The sequence below is a fragment of the Mastigoproctus giganteus genome, chromosome 10 (genome assembly GCF_048544385.1).
Source record: "Mastigoproctus giganteus isolate SK-2022 chromosome 10, ASM4854438v1, whole genome shotgun sequence".
NCBI lineage: Eukaryota > Metazoa > Arthropoda > Arachnida > Uropygi > Thelyphonidae > Mastigoproctus > Mastigoproctus giganteus.
Window position 1 is genome coordinate 154,856,652 of NC_143584.1, and position 18,100 is coordinate 154,874,751.

Below are 18,100 nucleotides of genomic sequence, written 5' to 3' on the forward strand. Positions count from 1 at the left end.
GTAAATACATTTGATGAATTTGAGGTGTTGGTCAAAACCTCAAAGGCGGATATTGTTGGAATAGCAGAGATGTGGTGTCACACAGATATAAGCAATGCAGAACTGGAATTTGGGGAGTACAATGTGTACAGAAAGGATAGACAGGATAGGAAGGGAGGAGGTGTTATGCTGTTAATTAAGAAAAACATAAAATCAAAAGAAGTTCATTCAGTTGATATAGATGAACAGTGCACTGTTGAGTCAGTTTAGTGTGACATAAGCACTGCGAAAGCAAAAATAAGAGTAAGAGTGTGTTATAGGCCTAATGACTCGAATGAGTACAATGAACAATTGTACAGAGACATAGAGTGGGCTAGTAAATCAGAATGTCTTATAATGGGGGATTTTAACTTCCCAGATATTGACTGGAACTTGTGGGTTGGTCACTCACACACTAGTAAGACTTTTGTGGATTTATTGGATGATCGTTTTCTGCAGCAGCATGTTCGAGAGGCAACCAGAGAGGGTAATATTGATCTCGTTATCAGCAGTGATCATTCGTGTATTAAGAATTTACATATAAAAGAACCACAAGGTGGCAGTGATCACAGTGTACTGATATGGGATTTACTTAAAGATATAATTACCATCAGGGGTAAAGGAAAGGGTTTTTGCTTCCATGAAGGTGAGTACAGTGGTCTCAGACAGTTTTTAAATTCTGTACAGTGGGATCAACTGACGATGTTACCAACAGTAAATTCTAAGTGGGAAGCATTCAAGGAATTAATCGTGGATGCTACTAAAAGTTTCATTCCTATTAAGAAATATTGTTCAAGGTTTAGGCCTAAATGGTTATCAAATGAACTAATGAGACTCATGACAGAGAAAAAAAAATGCATGGGATGCATATAAATTATCAAGCGACTCAGAAGCCTATGGCAGATATAAGCTAGTCTGTAATCAGGTCACAAAGGAGGTTCGGCAGGCGAAGGCAGATTACGAGAAATCCTTGGCAAAAGATGCTAAGAAAAACTGCAAGGATTTCTTTACTTATATAAACTCTAAAAGGAAGGAGATGAATCTGATTGGTCCACTTGATATCGATGGTTCGACTGTTGATGATCCTGCTTAGATAGCAAACAAACTGAATGAGTATTTTGCATATACATTCACACATGAGGAGTTATTAAGGTTTGAAAATGGCAGAAGATTATCAAATTGTAGCAGGGTGCTTAATGATTTTGTAATAACTGAGAGCAACGTGGAGGAGAAATTGTTGAAATTAAACATAGAAAGGCACCTGGAGTGGATGGGATCTATCCAGTTATATTAAAGGAGGCGGCAAAGCAACTAAGCAAACCCTTAGCCATAATTATGAGAGCATCCTTGGACTCAGGGGAGGTCCCCACAAACTGAAGATGTGCAAATGTATCCCCAATTCACAAAGGGGGATTGAAGAGTGACACGAGTAATTATAGACCAGTTAGTTTAACTTCTGTTCCTGGAAAAATAATGGAGTCACTGGTTAAAGATGCATTGCAGGATCATCTAGACAACACTGCAGCAATAATTCAGACACAGCATGGGTTTGTTAAGGGAAAGTCTTGTCTGACAAATTTGGTAGGATATTATGATGTGGTTACAAAGGAACTGGATGCAAAAAATAATTTTGATATCATATTTTTTTTTTTTTTTTATGAAACCCCCAAACACGAAAGGTATCAAAACCTATAGTACTTAGTACCGTGCATGGGTTGGAGGAGAAGTATGGGGGAAGGGGGATGCCAGAAACTTTGCTCTAGAGACTAAACATGGGTTTCACCACTTCAAGCCTCCAAAAAGCAAAGTGGTGTTATTTCACCGGTTGATGAAAGTCATCTGCCATCATATACAGGGCTATTCAAAATGAAGTCCGGGGTTTCAGAATTTTTTTTTGGGAAAGCGCATGTGTCATAATCATTTGTAGCCATCTGAAAAGAACGCATAATATCACAAGTTTCGTTCCCACTCTCTTGATGTTCGGTCTTCATTTTGAATAACCCTGTATATGGGTAGATGTAATCATTTACAGACGACCCTGGACTTCATTTCGAATAACCCTGTATTTAGATTTCAGGAAAGCTTTTGACACTGTTGCGCATGGAAGACTATTGTACAAATTGGAGCAGAATGGTATTAAGGGTAAGTTGCTACAATGGATAAAAGGATGGTTGAATGGGAGAAGACAGAGGGTGGTAATTAATGTGTGCTGCTTTTCGTGGACTAATGTTATTAGTGGAGTCCCACGTGGTTCGGTCTTGGGTCCTCTGTTGTTTTGTATATTTATCAATGATATTGATGAAGGTATATCAGGCTTAGTGTCGAAGTTTGCAGATGATACAAAGGTTGGCAGGATTGTTACTGACAGTAATGGCAGTGTGCTACTGCAACAGGATCTAGATAATTTGTGCAGATGGGCTAAGAAGTGGCACCTGAAGTTTAACCTTGACAAATGCAAAGTACTGCATATGGATAGAAGTAACCCCAGAGAGACGTACCAACTGTGTGGTACTACACTTAAGGTGGTAGAAAATGAAAAAGACCTGGGAGTAATTGTGCAGTCAGATATGAAGTTTTCTGAGCAATGTAGACATGCTGCCAAAGCAGTCATGGGGTTTTGTCAATGATGTATAGGAATTTTGCTAGCAGGGAGAAGGAGGTGATTGTCCCTCTGTATAAGGCAATGGTCAGGCTGCACCTTGAGTACTTCATACAGGTCTGGAGGCCTCATTTTAGGAAGGATGTAGATTTGCTTGAGCATGTACAGAGAAGGACAACAAGATTGGTGAGGGGAATGAAGGGATTCTCTTACCAAGAGAGGCTTAAGTTCTGCAAATTGCAGTGGCTGGAGACTAGGCACCTGCACGGCGATCTGATTGAGGTGTATAAGTCTTTGAATGGGTTGAGCACGCTGAATTCTGATCGGATCCTTCCACTTGTTCAGATTACGAACATAAGGGGGAATAAATTCAAATTAAGAAAAGACAGATGTAGAATAGATGTGCGGAAATTTGCCTTTAGCCAGCGGGTGGTTAATTGCTGGAACAAACTTCCATCTGTCGTTGTGGAAGCTGATTGGTTAAATAACTTTAAGGAAGAACTGGACAGGTATTTGGAGGAATGGTGTGATTTTTTTTTTTTTTTTGGCTGATGCTGCATAAGCTCATACACTTTGCATTCTTGCATCACATACTACTACTACTACTACACATAACACTTGTACAGACATTAGCACAGCACAATTTGTCCTTAGATGATAATGCACTATAAATTCATAATTTTAGTAACAAAGTAGCAATTATGCAAAGAAGAAAGTTCTGTTCCACCGTGGTAGCTGAAACTTAATTCCCCTCGGCCATAAGGACAGATGCACATAAAACCTTGTGTGTGTAGTTCCTCAGTATTTCCAAGAGCTTTCATCATCATCATCAGCCATTTTCAATCCACTGCAGGATGAAGGCCTCTCCAGCAACTTTCCAAGAGCTTTACATAACTTTTTTAAATAGTTATGTAAAGCCTTTCAGTATTTTAGAATTAAAATTTAGAATTGACTTTCAGTATTTTAGAATTAGGTAATGTTATGTAAAATAAATAATATATATTCAGTCACCCAAAATCATATACAAAGAAAATTGCCATTGTACCTTTTGAGGACAATTTTGACTCTATTCAATGGAAAAGTCTCAAATTTTTAAAAAGAAACTCTGGGGTATTGGGGATTACTCTGGAAAACATTAAGTTACTCCTGAATGAACAGAAGTGTTTTTCATTTGCAGATGAGCTAAACAATAGTATGATACAACCTCCATATGACTTCCAGTAGGTTAATGTCATAATTCATATTAGCCCTTGCTTTATTCTTGCATGGAGTCTTTTTCAGTGATATTAGCAGAAATTTTCTCTTGTCTCTATACTTTGCCAGTTTCTTTAATAAGCGTTTATATAATTAGCAGAGAACTAGCATTAAATTCATTTTAAATGTCAACATAAGATTTACAGCTGGACTGCAGAAGTATTTTTCTTTTTTTATAGATCTGCGAAAACCATACAGATCAAAACAAGAACCATTTACAGAAGAGTCCCTTCTTGCCAAAGAACCAATAGCTATTTTCCATGACTGGTTAGAAGTTGCTTGCAATACACCAAGTATTCTAGAACCAAATGCAATGGCTCTTGCAACTGCTACTAAGTGACTATTTTAGAAATATCTTTAATCTGATTTAATTCTCGTTTTAATGTAATTTTTTTACATTTGATGCTTTGTGTAATTTAGTGTGATAAATTTTTGTCAATTTTCAGCCACCAAAACATGCAGATCAGATATACTACAGTATACTGCTCATTTCTAATCTTACATAGTACAGAATACATCTGATTAACATTGCCCTTTCTGTACAATGCAACAGATATTTGAAAGTTTCGGAGTGGTGGAAGGTTAATGGCAGAACTCTCGCCATTTGAAGCCAGAGCTCTAAATGTGAATAATGGTAATTTAAAGGTTATAGCATAATGTCAGAAGTTAAGAGGTGCCTTGAACAAAAGTAAAAGGTCTACCAATTGTTGACCTTCCAGAATAATGGCATCAATAATTTTTTATATATTCTGTGCCTTGAAAAGCACGAGTGTCAATAATTTTATTAAGCTCTATTGAATGTAGTACATCTTGCTCTATATTCATTATCGTTAGAGCCTGTAAAATTTCTTCTCCCATGTGCTGCATAAACATGATTTTATTATTCTTAATATTGAAAATGCATGTTCATGCCACTTGTATGTGCAAATATGCATATTGTGTTGTCTAAATTTTGATAATTTTCACTGAAGTGAAATCAGTTCATTTCACAATTCTATATAGTCAACATTAATATTTTGTTCTTCAAATAGGCCTCTGTGGGGTTTGGAATATTCATATTCATAATAACTGCACAATCCCACACAGTTGGTGTAAGATTGTTCAGTTGTTATGAATATTAATATTTTGTGATATAGAAATGAATGCCTCATTATTATCATTGTTTATTAATTAATTTATACTATGTAGATTTCTTGGATCAAGGAAGAAAAATCCTCTTTTTTTTTATTTTTTATTTGTTTCAAATCTGAACTCAGTGATTGTTACTGCATTATTAATTAAAGTTTTGTAAATTTCTTGTTGTATAAGGTAGTCCTGAGTGACTTCCCCAGACATTCTTTTTACTTTTCTGAGTCTTAACAGCAGGGTAGTGTGGTACAGTTTCATTAAGCAATTCAAGATCTCTTAGATATTTAATAAATTCATCTGTTTGTTCTTTCACTTTTTCAAAATTATTGAACATTTTTATTTGATTTTTTGAAGTTATTACAATATGGCAAACTTGCATTAAGTCTGTGCCTTGCACAGTCCATGGGGATTTCCCCTGAATCCAGAGATGCTCTCATAAAAATGGCTAACAGTTCGCTTCCCTCCTTAGCTGCCTCTCTTAATATAACTGGATATATCCCATCCACCCCAGGTACTTTTTTTATGTTTAACTTCAACAGTTTCACTTCCACTTTCCTCTCAATTATTACAAAATCATTTAGGTCCTTATTAGAGTTTGATAAACTTCTGGCATCCACTCCCCTAAAGAATTTTTCATGTGTGAATAATGTAAATGTAGATACAAAATGATTATTCAGTTTGTTAGCAATCTGAATGGGATCATCAGAAGTTGAACTATCAGTATGAAGTGGGCCAATATGATTCATCTTCCTTCTAGTGTTTACATAAGCAAAGTGGGCTTTGCTATAGTCAAACATTTGGAAAACATTACAGAGGGAATAATTTGCTGATTTCATACAGTGCATATCTCCTCCTCTCCTTTCTTATGGGAATTGTTAATGATTGTTTGCTCTCCTAGAGATTTTTTTTTTTTTTTTTTTTTTTTTGAAATTCAAAGATAGTTGACAAGATTGTGTGTGCATGCATGAGAATCATATATGAAGCATTGTTTTGATTGTTTCAAGATAAGAGCTGGATGTGGTTGTGGGATAGTATATATGACCACTAGTGTGCAGTTTCTGGCTGGTTTATTGGCTGGCATAAAAACAGTTATAATGGAGCTATAAGCCCTACTTGCTGGCTGTATTGGAGTAAAATAGAAATATGCTCTATTTTACTAAACTCTTAAGCAGTAAACACCACCAACTTCATTTAATCTTCTCTTCCAGTAATTTATCTAGTTGTTAAATCATCTTAAACTGCCCACTTGGTCTCTGGCTGAAAGCATATTTTTGCACATCTATTCTGCAACCATCCTTTTCTATTTTAAAGCTATAGCATTAGCATTAGTAGAGGCATACAATGCAAGAAAGCAAGCTTATACAGCATCAGCCAAAAAAAAAAAAAAAAAACCCTTCCCATTTCACCCATCCATTTATTCCAAATGTTTGTCTAGTTCTGCCTTGAATTTATTTAAGCTATCAATTTCCACAATGACAAATGGAAGTTTGTTTCAGTAATCAACTACCCGCTGGCTAAAGGCAAATTTGTGCACATCTATTTGATGACTGTCTTTCCTCAATTTCAGTTTATGCCCCCTCAGGTTTGTAATCTGAGCAAGAGGAAGAATCCTATCAGCATTGAGCCTGCTCAATCCATTCAAGGCCTTATACACCTCAATCAGATTGCCTCGCAGGTGTCTAGTCTCCAGATGCTGCAACTTTCAAAACTTAAGCCTTTCTTGGTAAGAGCACCCTTTTGTTCCTTTCACCAATCTTGTTGCCCTTCTCTGTACCTGTTCCAGCAGCGCTATATCCTTCCTAAAATGAGGCCTTCACACCTGTACGCAGTGCTCAAGGCCATTACCTTATACAAAGGGATAATCACCTCATTTTTCCTACTTGTAATATTCCTGTATATCAATCACAATACCCCATGACCTGCTCTGGCAGTCTGTCTGCACTGCTCAGAAAACTTCATATCTGACTGTGCAGTTACCCCCAGGTCTCTTTAATTCTCCACTACCCTGAGTGTAACACCACCCACTTGGTATGTTACTCTGGGGTTACTGCTACCCATATGCAGTACTTTACATTTCTCAACGTTAAAACTTCAGCTGCCACTTCTCAGCCCATCTGCCCAACTTTTCCAGATCCTATTGCAGCAGCATACTGTCATTACTGTTATTAACAACCCTGCCAACCTTTGTATCATTTGAAAACTTTGACATTAAGCTTGATATACCTTTATCAATTCATTGATAAATATAGAAAACAACAATGGGCCCAACACTGAACCCTGGGGACACCACTAATAACATTAGTCTACAAAGAGCTGTGTCCATTGATTACCACTCTGTGTCTTCTCCCACTCAAACATCCTTTTATCCATTGTAGCAACTTGGCCTTAATGCCATACTGCCCCTTGTCCTTAATGCCATGGTGTACCTAAAATCCAAATGTATGATATTAAAATTATTTTTTGCATCCAGCCCCTTTGTGATTACGTCATAGTATCCAATTAAATTAGTCAGACAAGACTTCCCCTTAATAAACCCATGCTTTGTCTGAAGTCTTGTCTAGATGATCCTAAATACTTTTTTAACCAGTGACACCATTATTTTTCCTGGAACAGAAGTCAGACTAATAGGTCTGTAATTACTCGTGTCACCCTTTAACATTAGTAGAGGCATACAATGCAAGAAAGCAAGCTTATGCAGCATCAGCCAAAAAAAAAAAAAAAAAAAAAATCATTTCACCCCTCCATTCATTCCAAATGCCTGTCCAGCTCAGCCTTAAATTTGTTAAATTTGTTTTGTCAACTTCCGCAACAAAAGATGAAAGTCTGTTCCACCTATCAACTACCCTCCGGCTAAAGGTAAATTTCCACACATCAATTCTACAACTGTCTTTTCTCAATTTAAAACTGTGCCCCCTCAGATTCTTAATCTCAGCAAGAAGAAGAATCCAATCAGCCATTTAGCTTGCTCAACCCATTCAAGGCTTTATACACCTCAATCAGATCACCTCACAGGTGCCTACTCTCCAGGTGCTGAAATTTGCAGAACTTGAGCCTTTCTTGATAAGAGCACCCTTTTGTTCCCCTCGCCAATCTTGTTTCCCTTCTTGTAGGCCGCCGGAGCCTAGTGGTCAGGCGCACGGGTGCATAAGTACACGTGCCTTGAGTGACCGGAGTTCAAATCCGTGACTACTGAATACGATGCTGTTTGTTGTATTCTGTCTATCTTGTGAACTCCTCTGACCATTTGGTTGTCCCGGAGTATAAACAGAAAATTTATTTATTTATTTATTTGTATTTGTATTAGCAACTCTACATCCTTCCTGAAATGAGGCCTCCAGTCAATAGGTGTGGCCTGACCATTGCCTTGTATAACATGATAATCACCTCCCTGTCCCTGCTAGCAAAATTCCTATATATCATTGACAAGACTCCATGACCTGCCCTGGCCACCCGTCTACACTACTCAGCAAATTTCATATTTGACTGCACGATTACCCCCAGATATTTTACACTTCCCTGAGTGTAGTACCACATAGTTGGTACATTTCTCTTCTGTTATTACTACCCATATGCAGTACTTTGCATTTGTCAATGTTAAACTTCAGTTGCCACTTCTCAGCCCATCTGCAAACTTGGACATTAAACCTGATATACCCTGTTCAATATCAACGATAAATATACAAAACAACAATGGGCCCAACACCGAACCCTGGGGAACTCCACTAATAAAATTTGTCCATGAAGAGAAGTGTCCATTGTTTACCACTCTGTCATCTCTCATTCAACCATCCCTTTATCCATTGTAGCAACTTGGCCTTAATGCCATACCTCTCCAATTTGTACAGCAGTCTTCCATGTGCAACAGTATCAAAAGCTTTCCTGAAATCCAAGTATATGATATCAAAATTATTTTTGGCATTCAGTTCCTTTGTAACCACATCATAGTATCCAATCAAATTGGTCAGACAAGACTTCCCTTTAACAAACCATGCTGTGTCCTAACTATTACTGCAGTCTTGGCTAGATAATCTTGCAATGCTTCTTTAACCAGTGATTACATTATTTTCCCCGGAACACAAGTTAAACTAACAGGTCTATGGCTACTTCTGTCACCTTTTAAACCCCCTTTGTGAATTGTTGGTACACTGGCATACTTACAGTCCATGGGGACCTCCCTGAATCCATGGAAGCTCTCATAATTATGGCTAAGGGTTTGCTTACTTCCTTAGCTGCCTCCTTTAATATAACTGGATAGATGCCGTCCACCTTAGGTGCCTTTTTTATGTTTAACTTCTACAGTTTCTCCTCCACTTTGCTCTCAGTTATTACAAAATCACTTAGCTCCCTGTTAATTTGATAAATGTATGGCACTCCCCTCATCGAATTACTCCTTATTTGTGAATGTAGATGCAAAATACTCAGTGAGTTTATCAGCTACCTGAGCATAATCATCAATAGTCAACCCATCTATGTTAAGTGTTCCAATGTGATTCATCCCTTTCTTTCTAGAGTTTACATAAGTAAATAACTCTTTGCTGTTTTTCCTTGCCTCCTTTGCCAAAGATTTCTTGTAATTTGCCTTCGCCTGCCTAACCTCCTTTGTGACTTGATTATAGACTAGTTTATATCTGTCATAGGCTAAAGTAAATCAGTATGTCACTTCATACTTTATATGCATCCCATACATTTTTCTTCTCTGTCACAAGCCTCATTAATTCATCCAACATCCATCAAATACCTTGAACAGTATTTCTTATTTGGAATGAAAAGCCTAGTAGCCTCCAAAATTAAGGTCCCTGAAAGCTTCCCATTTAGAATTAAATGTTGGTAACATCATCAGTTGATCCCACTGTACAGAATTTAAAAACTATCTGGGAACACTGTAGTCACCTTTGCAAAAGCCATTCCCTTTAGCCTTGGTGGTAGTCTTATACTTGTGAATACACTAATGCTAGGAGTTTGTTAAATAAATTTGAGGTATTGCTCAGAACATCAAAGGCAGTATTGTTGGGATATCAGAGACGTGGTATCACACAGATATAAGGAATGCAGAACTGGAATTTGGAGAGTACAATGTGTACAGAAAGGATAGGAAGGGAGGAGGGGTTATGCTATTAGTTAAGAAACACACAAAATCCAAGGAAGTGAAGCCAGTCGACATCGCGGGACAGCACAGTGTCTAGTCAGTTTGGTGTGACATAAGCTTTGGGAGATCAAAATTGAGAGTAGGAGTGTGTTTTTGGCCTAATGACTCTGATGAGTATAATAAGAAACTGTACAGGGAAATAGTGGGCCAGTAAATCAGAGAGTCTTATAATGGGGATTTTAATTTCACAGATATTAGCATTAGCAGAGGCATATGGTGCAAGAAAGCAAGCTTATGCAGCATCAACCAAAAAAAAACCCCGCTCCCATTTCATCCCTCCGTTCGTTCCAAATATCTGTCCCACTCAGCCTTAAATTTATTTAGGCAATCAACTTCCACAACAAAGGATGGAAGTCTGTTTCACCAAACAACTACTTGCTGGCGAAAGGCAAACTTCCTCATATCTATCCTACATCTGTATTTCCTCAATTTGAATTTATGCCCTCTCAGGTGATTATTCTGAGCAAGAGAATGAATCCTATCAGTATTGAGCATGCTCAAACCATTCAAGGCTTTATACACCTCAATCAGATCACCTCGCAGGTGCCTAGTCTCCAGACACTGTAATTTACAAAATTTAAACCTTTCTTCATAAGAACAACTTTCTTCATGGAACAGACTTCCATCCCTTGTCGTGGAAGTTGATAGCCTAAATAAGTTTAAGGCTCAGCTGGACAGGTATTTCGAACGAACAGAGGGGTGAAGTGGAAGTGGTTATTTTTATTTATTTATGTTACTTTTTTTTTTTTTTTTTTTTTTTTTTTTTTTTTTGGCTGATGCTGCATAAGCTTGCTTTCTTGCATCAAATGCCTCTACTAATGCTAATGCTAATGCTAACAACCCTTTGTTCCATTCACTAATCTTGTTGCCCTTCTCTGTACTCGTTCCAACAGCTCTACATCCTTATTAAAATGAGGCCTCCAGACCTGTATACAGTACTCAAGGTGTGGCCTGACCATTGCCTTATACAAGGGGATAATCACCTCCTTATCCCTGCTAGAAAAAGTCCTGTATATCATTCACAAGACGCCATCAACTCGTATTACACTGACAGTGGTAGAGAACGAAAAGGACCTGGGGGTAATTGTGCAGGCAGATATGAAGTTTTCGGAGCAGTGCAGATGGCCTGCAATTGTAGCTAATGGTGTCTTGTCAATAATATACAGGAATTTTCCTAGCAGGGATAAGGAGGTGATTATCCCCTTGTATAAGGCAATGGTCAGGCCATACCTTGAGTACTGTATACAGGTCTGGAGGCCTCATCTTAAGAAGGATGTAGAGCTGACGGAACGAGTACAGAGAAGGGCAACAAGATTAGTGAATGGAACAAAGGGGTGTTCTTATGAAGAAAGGCTTAAGTTTTGCAAATTACAGTGTCTGGAGACTAGGCACCTGCGAGGTGATGTGATTGAGGTGTATAAAGCCTTGAATGGATTGAGCATGCTCAATGCTGATGGGATTTTTCCTCTGGCTCAGAATAATCACTTGAGAGGGCATAAATTAAAATTGAGGAAAGACAGATGTAGGATAGATGTGCGGAAGTTTGCCTTTAGCCAGCGAGTAGTTGGTTGGTGGAACAGACTTCTATCCTTTGCTGTGGAAGTTGATAGCCTAAATAAATTTAAGGCTGGGCTGGACAGGTATTTGGAATGAATGGAGGGAGGAAATGGGAGCATTTTTTTTTTTTTTTTCTTGGCTGATGCTGCATAAGCTTGCTTTCTTGCGTCATGTACCTCTACTAATGCTAAAGTGTTCCAATCTGATTCATCCCTTTCCTTCTAGAGTTTACATAAGGAAAGAACTCTTTGCTGTTTTTCTTTGCCTCCTTTACCAAATATTTCTCGTAATTTGCCTTTGACTGCCTAACCTCCTTTGTGACTTGATTACAGACTAGTTTATATCTACCATAGGCTTCAATGTCACTTCATACTTTATATGCATCCCATACATTTTTCTTCTCTGCCACTAGGCTCATTAACTCATCTGACATCCATTTAGGCCTAAACCTTGAATAGTATTTCTTAGTTGGAATGAAAAGCCTAGTAGCCTCCAAAATGAAGGCTTCCATTTAGAATTCAAATTTGGTACCATCATCAGTTGATTCCACTGTACAGAATTTAAAAACAGTCTGGGACCCCTGTAGTCATCTTTACAAAATGAAAAGCCATTCCCTTTAGCCTTGATGGTAGTTACATCTTTAATTAATTCCCAGTTAAGTACATTGTGATCACTGTCACCCAGTGGTTCCTTTTCTGCAAATTCTTAATGCATAAATAATCACTGTTGAAAATCGGATCAAGAGTATTACCCCTGGTTGCCTCTTAAACATGCTGCTGTAGAAAACAGTCATCCAATAAATCCAAAAAAGTCTTGCTAGTGTGCTAGTGATCAAACCACAAGTTCAAGTTAATATCTGGAAAGTTAAAATCCCCTGTTATAATACATTCTGATTTACTGGCCTACTCTATTTCTCTGCACAATTGCTGATTATACTCATCAGATTCATTAGGCCTATAACACACACCTACTGTCATTTTTCCTTTTCCAGTGCTTATGTCACCCCGAACAGACTCAACATTGCATTGCCCACCAACATCAGTTGGATGCATTTCCTTAGATTTTGTGTTTCGTAACTAACAGTATAACCCCTCCTCCCTTCCCGTCATGGCTATCCTTTCTGTACACATTGTACTCCCCAAATTCCAATTCTGCACTGCTTATATCTGTGTAACACCATGTCTCTGATAACCCAACAGTATCTGCCTTTGATGTCTTGACTAGCACTTCAAGCTCATTAAATTATAATTCTAGCATTGGTGTACATGCAACTATACACGAACCTGTTCCTACGCTTAGTTACCCTAACACAACTCATGTATTTACTTGTTCCACTATGACTCCCAGCATTCCTGGAAATCTCCATTACCTTGCTTTCTCATTCTAATAGAAGCAGTGCAAAAATCACTTTTGCCTCTGCTTGCAGCCACTGTTAATCTTTTAGTCTGTGTATCCCCTCAAGTTAACAATTTTCCGACCCACCTAACACTGCCTCAATAGCATCAGCAAATATTCTTGCACCCTTTCTATTTAAGTGTACTCCATCCCTGTAGAAGCAATCTCTACTGTCAACAAGCACAGACCAGGCTGAAAAAAATTCTACCCCTTGAACCTTGCACAATCTGTCTAAGGCTGAATTGATTGACAAGGCTCTCATCATATGCTCACTCCCATCGTGTCTGGGTAGAATTGCAGATACATTCACATTGAACCCTAACTCGCGACTTTGTTTCAACATTGACCTGTACTTGTTGAGTAAATCTGCAGTTTTCTTACTCTTAATGCTATTAGTTCCAACATGTACAACAATATCACCTTTTGTGCCCTTTAATGATGATATCTGCTCTACAGCGTCATCAACTTTTGTTCCTGGCAGACATACTCTGGTCCTGTTCCATCTATCCTTCTTGATTAGTACATTCCTCGTCTCCCTGACAATAGAGTCACAAACAATAAATAGTTGCTTTGGGACCAGCGCATTCTGCCTTGGAGATTGCCTCTCTGTTGCTTGTTGCACAGGAGTGAGCTCTGCTGTTGAGCTGGGCAGCTGAGAGCTTGATGGCACCTCATATTAATTTCTTCAATGGCATTTACCCTACACCACAAACTCTCATAGATGCCCATCAGATGTTGGTGCCTAATTTCTTGACACTCTAGACACTTAGCGCGCGCGCGCGCGCACACACACACACACACACACACACACACACACACACACACACACACACACACACACACACACACACACACACAAAGGCATCCTCCTTGGCTAGATCATATCCTGTTTTAGAAAGGTCGGCAAACTTTTCACATTTCACACATTTTTTGAGACTGTGATGCGTTGGGGAATCGTCCCCGTCGTTTCTCCCCCGAGTCACAGCACTCTCGCTAGTCTGTGATCTTTGCTTCACAGCTCTAGTCTAAATCATGATTTCCGTTTAAATACAATTTAATTAACAATGAAATTTAATAAGATTAATAATATTTTTGATTAATTGATAATACTATAATAGATTCCTAATACAATGCTTCGTATTACGCTATCTAGTTTTACTTTATACCTTACGCTATCAGTTCAAGATATATATACGTTACGCTAGTTCTTATCGACTACAATATGGCGGCTAGTTGAACAATATTGGTGCCAATACCAGGAGTCTTCCAAAAATCTCTAGTTAAATTCAAAATAAGAAGCTAACGAACACTACTAAATCTATTTAATATCTCTGTAAAACACAATGTACTATGTTAATTAATGAAGAATATGATAAACCTTATGTTGTACTGAAGATATGGTCTAACCATGCCTTATACAATGGGATAATCACCTTTTTGTCCTTGCTGAAATTCCTGTATATCACTGAAATGCCTGAATTGTCCTGGCAGCCTGTCTACACTGCTCACAGAATGTCATGTCAAAATGTAAAATTACACTTGGGTCTTTCCCAAGTGTAATTTTACATTTGGGTGATAGTATGCACCTTGTGCATACTATCACCCAATTGGTATGTTATTCTGCTATCACTGTTACCCAAATGCAATACTTTGCATTTATCAATGTTAAACTTCAGATGCCATTTCTCAGCCCATCCAGAATTTCTCTAAGTCTTGTTGAAGTAGCATATCTTGATTATTGTCATTAATTACCTGCCCACTTTTGTAAAAGTGGGCAGGGTGTGGTTAATAATGCAAAGCTTAGACATTAAACTAAATACCTACATCAATAACATGAATGAATATTAGAAATGCTAAGGGGCCAAATTTTTTTTAGTTGGTGCATCGGCTTCTGTGGCCATATTGCACCTCCCAAGGTTTTTGCATTTTCTACTCTGATCCAAGCCCGAGGTGGGATTCGAACCCGCGACCTTTTGGTTGCCAGGCAGGCACTTGACCCACCTGGCTAGCCCTGTCAGCGGCCAGTAACTAAACCCACTTATAACATTAGTCCATGAAGAACAGTAGCCATTTAACCACTTTCTGTCTCCTGGCCCTCAACCATCCCTTTATCCAAAGCAGTAACTTGCCCCTAATTTCCCACTACTCCAACTTCTACAGTCACTTTTTTTGTGTGAAACAGTATCAAAAGCTTTTCTGAAATTTAAGTGTATGATGTCAAAATAATTTTTGCTTCCAATTCATTTGTTACAGAATTATAGTATTCAGTCAAATTAGTCAGACAAGATCGCCCCTTAACAAATCCATGCTGTGATTGTCATATAACTGCATTCCTATCCAGGTGGTCTTGCATTACCTCTTCAACCAGTGACTCTGTTATTTTCCTGAACAGCTCACAGGTCTGTAATTACTTACTTTACTCTTTCATCTCCAGTCTGTGAGGACTTCCCCTGAATCAAAAGATGCCCTCATAATTATGGTTGAAGGTTTGTCTACCTCTTTTGCTGTCTCTCTTAATATAATTGGATTGCTCTTATCTACCTCAGGTGCCTTATTTACTTTTAGCTTCAAACACTTTTCTCCTACTTCCTCTCAGATATGATAAAGTCATCTAACTCCCAGTTAGAACAGTTAGAATTTGGTATGCTTCTGGTATTCCTGTCCCCAAAACATTCCTTATGCATGAATTTCGATGCAGTATAGTTATTCACTTTGTTGGAAATTTGTACATGGTTGTCAGTAGTTATACCATTCATATCCAGTTAACTAAAGAGGTTATGTCTAGTTTTTAATGTAAACAGTGTGTGTTCTTAGTCAAAGACTCCTTGTAAGCTTCCCTAGCATGCTTACTCCTCCCCCATTAACTCAGTTTCAGGTTAATATATATACTTATTGTAGGTTTCTGTTTTCCTTGATAATTTATAATCATCTGATGCATTTTTCTTCTCTGCCACTTTTGTATTCCGTTCTAATATTCATTTAGGTCTAAATCTGGGTTGGTCTCTTAGTTGGTATGAAAAGCCTAGTAGCTTTCACAATTTGCATTTGTTATCAACATCAGTTTGGTCCCAGGTCCCACTGAAAACAAATTAAAATTATCTAAGACTACTGGAATTGCTTTTGCAAAAGCACAGTCCTTTCCTTTTATCATTATTGTTGACCGAATTAAAAAAGAAAATCTGTGAGAATTACCTAATTTTGGTTAACTTTACTCAGGTCTACAATTTTTTTTTTTTTAAAATAACTCCCCACCCATGTGAATTATAATATTTAATTCTAATGTTATTGAGTTAATGTTTATATTAACATAATGTTATTGAGTACAGAAAAAAAAACATATTGAAAATTGCATGTTGTCTTCTCTGTTGACAACCATACTATAAATTTAACAGATTCCATTAAGAAAATGATTTACTATAAGCGGTTAATCATTTTGCTGTGTTACAAATTCCCATCACCTGTTTAGGAATTTTTGATTTTTGCTTCCTAAAGGGTTAAAGAAGGTAGCTGATGAGAATCTCATTATTGGGATTGCATTTAAACTGTTGAAACACATTGTGCCTGGACCACCATTGACAAGGAGGAATGCATGGAATGTCATTTTGCAGAAAGTACTCTGTCACTTTCATGAATTAGATGCATGTCTATTCACTCTGCACTTGTGTAACTTGTTTATCTGGCAGATTTCTCTGCATTCTACTAATGTTTTATATCAAGTTATAAAAATTTAATTTTGTGTTTAGTTTGACGTTATTCCACTATGTGAATAACATGCTCTGACCAGAGAATATCCCTCTTTATTAATTACTGTAAAATAATGCTACAAATACTTTGGATTTGTATATTATTATGTTCCTGTAATTCTAACTACAAACAATAATTATAGTCAAGTGATTTGTGTGATTTCAAAAATTATTTTCAGACACGCCATACACAGTAGAATAAGACGATATCATAAAAGGACAGTGTCATATAAATTCTAAAAACAAAAAGTAAAATGTAAAGAATAACTATCAAAATTACTCATACATTTTTCTCAATAGTTTTAACAGGTAGAGAAGGAGAAATGATTAGTAATTAATTATTAAAAATTAAAAATTATTATAGATGTTTGTATGAGATTCATAAGTTGCATTACCATAACTGGTGTTAATCATGTTCCATAAAGATATCAGAGAAAAATTTAGTATCCCTTCTGACCAGTGCTACAGTTTTGAATTGATAAATTGTATGAATGTGCGCAACTATTGTCATATTTGATGTTCAGTCTGTCTGGTTGAATATATGTGAGATTTATTTCACTTGAAATTCAATATAATTTTTTTTTTTTTTCTTTTGGCAGGAGGGTTTCTTAAAATTCTGTTGTTATTGCTTTCTGGTGTGAATAGTTGAATGGTTGTAATTTTTAGAAACTGTATAGGTGTTGTGTAATTAATGTATATGTATACCAGAAATATATGCATAAGCTACATTATAAACATGTTCTCTCTGGAATGCTAGAACTGGAAGACCATCAGTAAGATATGTTTTGCTGAAAGGCTATGGAAAAGATGGCTTTCTCTTCTTCACTAACTACAACAGCAGGAAGGGAAAAGAATTGGTTAGTTTCTATATATTTTTTGTTTCAAATTTCATTTATTTAATTAAACCTCAATTTAAAAACCATTTGGAAATAATGTACTGCATTCACTGAACCAGGTTTTTCGTCCATGTAGGACTCATTAATCATATTTACTATGTGAACAAGTGAGACTCATGTACAAGGTGTGGAGTTTTGTTCTCATGTGAACTTGTCTTACAATACTGTGGTTTCCAACTAAGCCATTTTGTATTAAAGCTTTAAGTCTCAGAATTTTATCAATAGATAAATCAGCAAATGCTTATATATATATATATATAAGCAATTTGTGTGTGTGCGTGCCTCCTAGCCATATAGTTTAATGTGTTGGAAATATTAAATTAAAATAAATGACCAGAAAGGGAAGGAAATTAAAAGAACTTTA

At 37.2% G+C, this 18,100-nt stretch overlaps 1 protein-coding gene across 1 annotated transcript in view; it reads left to right on the plus strand.

Annotated features, from left to right (window-relative positions):
- LOC150079398 (pyridoxine-5'-phosphate oxidase-like) overlaps positions 1-18,100 on the plus strand; it is a 67,510-nt gene that overhangs the window by 15,247 nt on the left and 34,163 nt on the right. The window contains exons 2-3 of the mRNA XM_090382569.1: positions 4,051-4,207; positions 17,598-17,697. Of these exons, the coding sequence (XP_090238695.1) occupies positions 4,051-4,207; positions 17,598-17,697 (257 nt within the window). The remainder of the gene's footprint in view (positions 1-4,050; positions 4,208-17,597; positions 17,698-18,100) is intronic.